The sequence below is a fragment of the Musa acuminata genome, chromosome BXJ2-5, assembly GCF_036884655.1.
Source record: "Musa acuminata AAA Group cultivar baxijiao chromosome BXJ2-5, Cavendish_Baxijiao_AAA, whole genome shotgun sequence".
Lineage (NCBI taxonomy): Eukaryota > Viridiplantae > Streptophyta > Magnoliopsida > Zingiberales > Musaceae > Musa > Musa acuminata.
Genome location: NC_088342.1, coordinates 16,923,607 through 16,933,945, shown reverse-complemented (window position 1 = coordinate 16,933,945; position 10,339 = coordinate 16,923,607). Strand labels below are relative to the sequence as shown.

Here is a 10,339-nt window from a genome sequence, read left to right as displayed (position 1 = left end):
TTTCATCATTATGCATTTCTTCAAATCAAACATGATTTTTTTTAAACAAAATCGAGAAATAACAATGGAAATCAATGTAATACACATTATTACTTCTTAACCATGATTTCATATTTTCAATCAAGATCATTTTATTTGTTTATCATAAAATATGTAATATTATCATTTTCGAAATTACTTAGCATGATCATAATTTTTTTTTTTGAAACATGTAATTTTTAAGAAAATTAATTCTAAACTAAAAAAGAAAATACATCATGAAAGCATCAAGTAATTTCAAAATAAATTAGGGGGATTTCGATTACCTCATCATTGAAAGCGGTTAAGGCGTAGTTTGCCATCTCGCCTTTCTTGATTTTCTCCTCGTCTTCGGAGGAGCTCGATTCATCCCACTTTGTGTTCTTCGTCTTTGGCCTCTTCCTTCGTTCAAGTTTATTGTTTATTTTAGATTTTTGTTCAATAAACTTATTAAGATTTAGTGTTCGAAGTTCAAGTTCATCATTGTCCTCATCACTTGAGTCATCGCTCAAGTGGTATTCATTTGTCCGGAGTTCCAAATCCTTCCTGTTCTTTAGAAGGTGATTTTGTTCATCATGTTCATCATGTGCATTGTGCACCATTTCATATGTCATCAACGAACCAATTAGTTCTTCAAGTGGTAAGTTGTTTAGGTTTTTAGCTTCTTGTATTGCAGTTACTTTTGAATCCCACTTCTTAGAAAGAGAACGTAAAATCTTGTTTACGAGTTCAAAATCCGAAAAATATTTTCCAAGAGCTCTTAAACTATTGACCACATCCGTGAAACGGGTGTACATGTCGCCTATAGTCTCGCTTGGTTGCATTCGAAAAAGCTCAAAATCATGCAATAAAATATTAACTTTCGAGTCTTTGACTCTACTAGTTCCCTCGTGCGTGATTTCAAGTGTTCGCCAAATGTCAGAAGCCGTTTCGCACGTAGAAATCTGATTGAACTCATTTTTGTCCAAAGCGCAAAATAAGGCATTCATAGCCTTTGCGTTTAAAGAAACATACTTCTTCTCCAAATTCGACCATTCGTTCATCGGTTTAGAGGGAAGTTGAAAATTGTTTTCAACGATATTCCATAAATCCAAATTCATAGAAATCAAGAAAACTCTCATTCGAGTTTTCCAATAAGTGTAATCCAATCCGTTAAACAACGGTGGACGAACAACCGATAAGCCCTCTTGAAAGCCATGAAGCGCCATTTCTCTCGGGTGTAAATCTGAAATGAGAAATACTGGGCTCTGATACCAATTGTTAGGATCAAGAGCACTAAGAGGGGGGGGCGGGGGGGGGGGGGGGGGGGGGGGGGGGGGGGTGAATTAGTGCAGCAGAAAACTTTCGACGATTAAAATAGCGTTCGTACGATAAGAGCGATTTGGGTAGAAAATCTGATTCGTAAATCACTTTAGCTTGTAACCAAGCAAGATGCAGTTAAAGCAAAGATATAAAGGCAGTTTGCAGTTATGATAGAAATCAGAACGTAAAGGCAAACCGAAATATGATGTTCGTACGATAAAAACAATTTACGTCTAAACGTCGATTCGGAAAATGCAGAGCTTGAAACACGATCGTATATGCGCAGAAGGCAGTAAGCTTTTGAGGAGGTTTGCAGTAAAGATAAGATGCTCAAAATAAATGTAAACTGAGATTTAGAGTGGTTCGGTCAATCTTGACCTACATCCACTTTTGGCTTCCTCCTCCGACGAGGTCACCGACGTCCACTAGAGGCCTTCCTTCAATAGGCAAAGGCCAACCACCCTTTTACAGTTTCACTCCTTTTGACTGGCTTAGGAGACAACCCTTACAGAATTTTCTTTCCTCTCTTATCATATTAGAACTTGGAAGAAAAGAGGAAGAAGAACTTTCAACTCATACAACACTCTTGAGCTCTAAAAATCACAAAGTAAAATCAGAATTTCGGTGGTTTCTGGGTGCCCTTTCAGTGCTGAAAGGGTGGGGTATTTATAGGTCCCAACCCAGTTTGAATTTGGAGCTCAAAACTGTCAATTCTCGGAATTCCAGGATCTGGCGGTTGCACCGCCTGACTGGGGCGATTGCACCGCCTGGCAGAGCTCGAAGACTGAGCCTTTGGGCGGTGCCACCTCTTGTCAGGGGCCGTTGCACCTCCTGCCAAAGCTCGAAGACCGAGCTCAAGCGGTGACACCGCCTGACTGAGGCGGTTGCACCGCTCAGCCAGAGCTCGGAGATCGAGCCCAAGCGGTGCCACCTCTGTCAGGGGCGGTTGCACCTCCTGCCAGAGCTCGAAGTCTGAGCTCAGGCGGTGCCACCGCCTGACTGTGGCGGTTGAACCGCTTGGCAGAAATCAGGGTCCGAATGGGTTGATCCATTCGGCCCAATTTGAGTTTTTCAGGGGCCCAATTGCCCCAAGATTAAGTTATTGGGATCACCTTCCATTTCCAACTTAATCATTGTGTTAACTACGATATTTCCTAAGATATTTACTGCAACTTGCTCCGGTGCATCAATCGCTTCTTCCGGCGAACTTCCGTCGATCATCCGATGAACCCTCGGTGATGCTCCTGCGGACTTCCGGCAAACTCCTGGACTTGCGACGATCCACTTGGCAAGTTCCGACGAGCTTCTTTGGCAAGCTCATGGACTTCTCGGATTTGTTCCCACAGAACCTCCGATGACTGTCCGAACTTCCGTCGAACTCTCGAACTCCCAACGTGATCATTGTCTTGACTCCGGCACAACTCGTACATATCTTACTTTCATCATAGTTAATCCTACACACTTAAAACAAAACTTCGATTGAGACAATTAAAACTAAGCAATTAACCTAGTTGTCCGGCATGTCATTGGTCGCTCGACGCTTCGTCCGATTCTTCGGCGCATCGTCCTCTCCTGCAGCCTATTGCCCAATCGGCCAATTGACTCCGCAAATCCGAAATCCTTGACACAATACCCACTCTTCTTGGCCCGATGCCCGAGTCCACGGCCCGAAGCCTTTTGTCGATACGTCGACCGATCCACCGGCCCGACGTCCAATCTTCTGACATGTTCCTCCGGCACAACATGATTTTCCTGCTTTAATTGTCTCATCCTGATCGAAGCATCCTGTGTCACTCAAAACGAAGATTAAATCATAAACATATATCAAGTAGTTTCATCATCAAAATACAATATTCAACAACTTCAGGTGCTGAATGGGCTATTCAACCAGCCTAGTTCAGCCCTGTTAAGGGCCCAATTGGCCCCTAACTAAGTTAGTGGGATTACCTCCCAATCCTAACTCAACTTAAGATATAACTACGATAATTTAAGATATTAACTAATCAATCTTAGTCTGGTATGTCAATTGTTCTTCCGGCGAGCTTCCGACGATTTTTCGGCGAACTTCCGATGATTTTTCGGCGAACTTCCGACTATCTTTCGACAATGTTCCAGTGGACTCCCGATAAGCTCCTGGTCTTTACGACGATCTTCTTGGCGAGTTCCAATGAGCTTCTTTAGCAAGCTCCTGGACTTCTCGGTCAATTCTGACAGAACTTCCGACTAACGTCCAGACTTCCGACGAACTCTCGAACTCCCAACGAAGTCTCGATCTTGACTCCGACCCAACATCTGCTTCATGTCTTACTACTATCATAGTTAATCCTGCTCATTTATCTTAACATGTAGATTAGATCAAATAATTTATCAATTGATTTCAATATCAAAATCTGAGATTAAATAGGATCTCTATCCAATTACCCAAGCCTCTTAGATTAGTGGTCTCTACCCAATAATCTCTTATTAGCTCTTATTGGATCTTATCTATGGGATCCAATAATTTAGAAGCTTATTGGATATCCAATAAGATAGGGGCTCCAGCGGATATCTCATATTCGAACCTCTACTTGTCGCAACACCTACGATATGTGTGTGACCCTCTAGGCCCAATATCGAACTGGCCGTGAGTCATACCTGTCAGAACTCTTTCTGACTTATTGAATTATTATCTCTATAATAATTCACTCGATTCATCGACTATAGACATACTAGACCACTACATCATAGTCCCCAAACGATACAAGGAAATCCAATCCTTTAGACCTATATATTCTCAGTTACTGTGTACCTATAGTACCTCAATCATCTAATATCCTATAGACCATATTTGGCATAGTACTGTCAAGCCTATACGGTTTCTTCTCGAGTCTCGCTCTAATCGGATTCTCTCGGAGAACTCTTTTTTTCTCAATCCGAATGACCTTGGCCAATGATTTGTCGAAGCAAGAACACACGAGATATTCCTCTCATGATACTGAGAGCGGATAATCTTCAATCGACATCCAATAGCCCTCGTAAGGTTGGTTGCCACTCATAATAACCGACTGTACTAGATTTGGAACTACCAAACCTATATGTCTGGTATCAAAGGGTGGAGTACTCATACAGAATATCCTTGGTATCTTAAGTTTAAGGACCAGATACACTACTAAGACTACATAATCACTGTCTAACAATAAGGCATCATTAACTATCCAGTGTTCCATGAGCGAATCAATCAATGAACTCATTCTCCAATGAGCACATGTACTGTATCCTTAGTGTCTCCATATGAACAACTATGAGACCAACTGCCTCCATCATATGCACGGGTTTACAGCACACCCGTTTGTCCGGTTATCTCGATGTCCTTATCGAGTAACCTATGGCTAGGATTATTTATGGTCTGTATTTAAATGTGAATCAATCTCATTATCTTAATCTTATCATAATCAGATTCCTATTGCACAAATGCATGCATATCACAATATATATGCATATATATAACAAGCAATATAAAGTAATAAAAATATTAAAATATAATAAGAAAAAAGAATGTGTATCATGTCATACGTGTCATCACTCACGTGATGCCAACTTTTAAAGTGCATCAACCTTGTAGGGCACCTTTATATCTTGTTGCACTTACTTGATACGGAAGGATGCAAGGTTGACAACTAGTTGCTTATCTTTGACGAGATATTTGGACATTATGGGGTTTCAAGCTTCATAATCATCATTGACTTGATTCACTACTAGATATGTCATTGTAAACCTCTATATTACTACTTGTAAGCTTTTGTTGAGGTGGAGTCGGATAAGGAGAGATTTATATTCGACCTTGTTGTTAGTAACCTTAAAGTTGGACCAAAGACATACTCAAAGATTTCACTCTCCAAACCTAACTTGTCAACATGAAGAGTCCATGGCTTGTGGTACATATCATTTCAAAAACAAAGTCTACTATTGCCTAAGCTTTTATGATAGTTCAAGTTGATAGGAGATGTCGAAATTGTTGAGCATGATTGACCACTTGAGGAGTTGACTCAAGACATCAAGCTTGGAGAGCATTTGCCTCAAAGGTTGATTGATTATTACAATAACATGATGCACATGAAAGTAAGGATGAAGTTTTTTAACTGCAAGATCAAAATATACATCAACTTTTCAAAATTTGTAGTGCTACTAGGCATCTTTTATTACATAACTGAGTAGACTGGCTTTTGGATTTGCTTTTTTTGGATCAACATCGAGCTCCTACTAAGGGAGTCATTGGTAAGTAAAGATATAGTTCTTTCTTTGGGTTGAGAGCTACGGAGGTGAGCCGAAAGTATTCATTCAATTGTTTCCTTTATTGAACCTCCTTTAGCCACTTTAAGGTTTGGAAGAAAAGAAAACAACTATCGCTAGTTTTAGAAAAGAATCGGCTCAAGGTGACAATTCAATCGATCAATTACTGGACTTTCTTAAGCAATGCCAAAGGCTTCATACTAAACTTTGGGTTAATATTAATTCCTCTTTAATGGATTATAAATTTGAGAAACTTTTTGGAGCTAACATCGAAGGTGCACTTGGATTGATTTAACCATATTTAATGTTTTTTTAATTCTTATAAAAGTCTTCTAAATGAACCAACTGGGTGTCAAACATTCAACTTTTCACAAGCATGTGATCCATATAAGCTTCATATTTTTATCAATTTATTATTTAAATATCTTGTTGACTACTCTTAGATGATATTAATATTTTTTTAATTTGAAAGGTATCGCCTTATAATAATACAATCTATATTGGTGATAAATGAGATCTGATCTTTATTTTTTTTTCAAGATCTAATAATACCAATATGGGGAAGCGAGCAGCTCTTATTTGGTGAAGATAATTTATAATAAAATCGAGATTTATATGACTCTTATTATTGTATTAATGGACATCACTACATAAGTGCCAAGACCTATATATCTTGTTAATGCCAAAAACAAATGATGAGTTACAAGACTCTTTAGAACAGCCCTTCATTATTTTTGAGTTCAAATTTTAAACTAAATTCACATGATGTACTTGATTGGAGAAAGGTCCTCAAGAATCCCAAAATAGTAGAAGGTCATCGAAGGCTGCAGCAACCTCAGCTATGAGAGGGAAGACACTTTGGTCATTTAGATGAAAGAGTCCCTGCACTGATTGCATTCATAAACAGTTCGTTCCACTAACATATTTTACAGGGTTCGGATCCCCACCAAGTGCGTCGGTTTCACGAATGAGTCCAGATTGGACCAGACGATGGAGGTGAACCCCGCGATGGCAAGAATTGGAGAGTTTCAGTTTACATTAGGATTGGAGAGGATCCTGCACCCTGCACGACCTCCTCTTAAGTTTGTCTCATTGGTGCTTCCGCCGGTCGACATACCCGCGCAGCGATTGGAAGAAGCAATGCGGTGCCCGTGCGCGGGGCCCACGGTGGCTCTTGCTGTTTCGACACGGACGCTGCGAGAGAGTCCACAATTTCTTGGCGCTTTCGCCTGTCACCATCTATCTTTCAGCTCCTTGTCAAAAGTTTTTTCCACACTACTCACAGACCTTTTTTTTTCTCTCTCTCTCTCTCTCTCTCTCTCCCTCCCTCCCTGCCACAAAAACGGAGCTCCTTAGGGCAGACATCTCAGTTTTTATACTCCAACCCAACACAAAGAAATGAATATTTTTATGTGGACGCTTGGTTTAACGTACGGACAATGGATCGTTCCCCTCATCCACCGTTGAGTCCACATTATTATTTTTTTTAGTCCACCTTGTATATTATTAACCAGAGGTTTCGAGTGTCGTCTCCGAGAATACCCCTACACACACTCCCTTCTAAGACTGAGCTCCCGTTCACCGAGAATAAGAGCGTGAAATCCACCAATCAGTGGCCATCTCATGTTCTCCTGAAGCCATCACCAGCAGGTGACAGGAGAGACCTGATCGGGAAAAGAAAAGAGTAAGATTCGACATGCCCCCTCCACAACCTCCCCCTCCTCTCACATCAAGTTCCTGATCTGTAAATTCTCATAGGCCACCTTCCATCTCTGCTAGCTAAGAAGCTCTCTGGAGCTGTTGGGAGATCGCGCTCCCTTCGGATAGCCGCATCGCTACCTGCCGAAAGGAGATCCAGCAGTTGCAGGACCACCCTAATGGAACGAGGAGCGCGCATGCCCACGCCCACGCCCAATTGAATTACAACTTCGCCTGGTCTCTCTCTCTCTCTCTCTGTCTCTCTCTCTCTCGCATCCTCTATCTGCTCGTAAGAAATTGAATCCGTCAGTCAAAATATAAAAAAGTAAAAGAAATCTATCAGTATTAGAACACACATGCACAGATCGGTCGTATAATCATCATTCCACCATCATTATCAGCGACTACGATGCCAATTAATACATGCAGTAGGCAGTTAAAATTACACTACCCTAGTGCTCTACCTCATCTTGTCTTGTATACAGTTCCACCCCTTCAAGAAGCAGAGATCAACTTCTTGCCACCATGGCTATGATGCCCAATCCAGAGAGCCCTCCCCCCGATGGCCTCCCCACCAGCCCCAGCACCCCACCAGCTGCCGCTGCTACCTCGTCATCTTCCTCGCCGTCCCGGTCGCTAAGCCGGTACGAGTCGCAGAAGCGACGGGACTGGAACACGTTCGGGCAGTACCTGAGGAATCACCGGCCGCCGCTGTCACTAGGGAGATGCAGCGGCGCACATGTGCTTGAGTTCCTTCGGTACCTGGACCAGTTCGGGAAGACAAAGGTTCATACTCCGTTGTGCCCCTTCTTTGGCCAACCGAACCCACCCTCGCCATGCCCATGTCCCCTCCGCCAAGCTTGGGGCTCGCTTGATGCGCTCATCGGCCGCCTCCGTGCTGCGTTCGAGGAGAACGGCGGCAAGCCTGAGGCCAATCCCTTCGGAGCACGAGCCGTCCGGCTATACCTCCGTGAGATCCGGGAGATGCAGGCGAAGGCACGGGGCGTGAGCTATGAGAAGAAGAAGCGCAAGAAGCCACCACAAGTCCCCCAACCACAGCCACGTCCGCCCCACACTCTCAGCCCCTCGCCGGCCACAGGTGCAGCCACCTGATCTGTCGGTAATTAAACACATATAATACATTCGATATGCCACTCTTATCAGTTAGGCACCTCCGTCTTCTTTATTACTCTTGCTTATGGCATGTATGTGGAGTACAATCTATATTTTCTAGGTAAGTGCGTAGTGCCTTCGAACCTTAAACTTCCCTCAAGTTTCTATTGTTGAACTATTCTATGTTGCTGTTCTTGCTTGCTTACTCTATTAGCTTATACTGTTAGTAGATGAGCATGAGTCGTAAGGATAGCTCATACATGGTTGCAGTGTTCGTACTCATGGTCAGTAATGCTAAAGGAGAGCTTGCACTGTGCTTTGAACTGATAGTTCATATGTACGTGAGATCTCAACTATGACAGCTTTTAGATTTGCTCATCATATCTATTTCGCTGCCTTCTGCTTGTTTCTTTTTGTGGTAGTAAAGTAGTCGTTGAATCTTGTAAGTCAGTGCAGGTAATCGGCTCATCCACATCGAACAAGCATATGATGATCAATTCAGTCCTTCGTTTAGGCTCGTTCTCAGCAAACTTTTCTTATAATTCCATTTCCTTTCTTTTCTTGAAACTTATTGATTTGGAGCTACTTCTCTGTTTTGGCTTCTAATTTTACTTCGTACACTGATCAAGATGACTCATCTTTCAAGGAATAATATGATAAGTGTCTCACATTTGTGTTGTTTGCTTACACTATATGAGGGGAGTACTTGTCACAAATTAGGCAAAATAAAATATTCTAAATGGAGGCATTAATTGCATTAGGATGTCATGGGATATATTCTCTCCACGCCATCACTTTTCTTGTAATATAGCAAGTGGGCTGTGACTGCTAAATATTACCATATATTTTAATGTAGAAGAATCTACACTGATAGTTAAGTTGAATATTCTATATGATTTACATAACAGGCATGACTTCCCTCTTGAAAATTTAGATTTCAGAAAAGATTTGAAAGGCACGCCTCTTAATATTCTTAGGGATGTTATGTTCAAAATACCATGCATTCAAATAGTATAGATCTAGCCAAATATACTTTTGCTATTTGAGGTGCTAAAATATAAATCAAAACCCATTAACAGGTTATGAAATGTTGCTTACGATTATCACATTGTTTTGCTTAAAGATTGATGGTTTTGACACGCTTCATTCTACCCTTTCTTTCTTTTCCTAGCACTTTCCAGGTGTTTTGTGCATGTGATTCTCTGTAGATCTTTTTCTTCGTTTTATTAGAATTTGTGACCAAAATTTCTATTACGTGCAATCCTATAAAGATGGTGCTCTATATTTTATCGAGTTTCTAATATGTTCTACAAATATTAGATACAAATGTCCGAATCTTATGGAGAATGGCATGATTGGTGGAATTTGAGTAATACTCATCAGGCATCAATCATTTGACTACACTGCATTGATTTATCTGATAGCACGTTTAAATGTAATCTTTTCTTCATGTTAATTATGAAATGTCATTTGATTAAATTGCTTTTGTTGATTTGAAAGCATACTTGATGTCATCCTTTCTTCACAATACGAAATCTGTTTTATCTTTTTGAGCATTAATGGCTTAAAATATTTGCATCAATTATATATGTCATAAATAGCAATGATACATAAGTTTTACACTCCACATGGGGAGTTGAATCATTAACAAAGAACTGTTATCTTCATGAAGTCTTCTGCATAATTATTTTAGATATCAAAGTTCTCCATGAGTTATTATGGATGTTTGGTTTTTAATATCTGATGTTGCATAAATCACTAGCAATGCTTCAATTGTAAACACTCAAATCGTCTTTTAATCCATTTGTTAACACCACAAGCAGATACTAAAATTTTCTTGGGTGTCAGAATTTGTTTTATCTGTATGATATTTTAATTACCCCCTATCACTATTGAAGAATAATTCAGAATGTTGAATATACAGTAGTAATCGGATGCA

At 40.8% G+C, this 10,339-nt stretch overlaps 1 protein-coding gene across 2 annotated transcripts; it reads left to right on the top strand.

The window, feature by feature from the left end:
- Window positions 1-7,130: 7,130 nt before the first annotated feature.
- Window positions 7,131-8,593, top strand: LOC135586515 (protein LIGHT-DEPENDENT SHORT HYPOCOTYLS 4-like). Of its 2 annotated transcripts, none has more exons than XM_065108982.1 (3): window positions 7,131-7,273; window positions 7,369-7,524; window positions 7,773-8,593. In XM_065108982.1, exon 3 carries the CDS (start codon window positions 7,813-7,815, stop codon window positions 8,398-8,400), a length of 588 nt encoding a protein of 195 aa, XP_064965054.1. In that variant the 5' UTR covers window positions 7,131-7,273; window positions 7,369-7,524; window positions 7,773-7,812; the 3' UTR covers window positions 8,401-8,593. The 2 variants fall into 2 exon arrangements, with proteins under 2 accessions (XP_064965054.1, XP_064965053.1); XM_065108981.1 differs by having other exon boundaries at window positions 7,348-7,524.
- Window positions 8,594-10,339: the final 1,746 nt, after the last annotated feature.

What these genes read in the sequence shown, in the direction of transcription:
- LOC135586515 (XM_065108982.1), top strand. Translation starts at nt 7,813, where the DNA reads ATGGCTATGATGCCCAATCCAGAGAGCCCTCCCCCCGATGGCCTCCCC.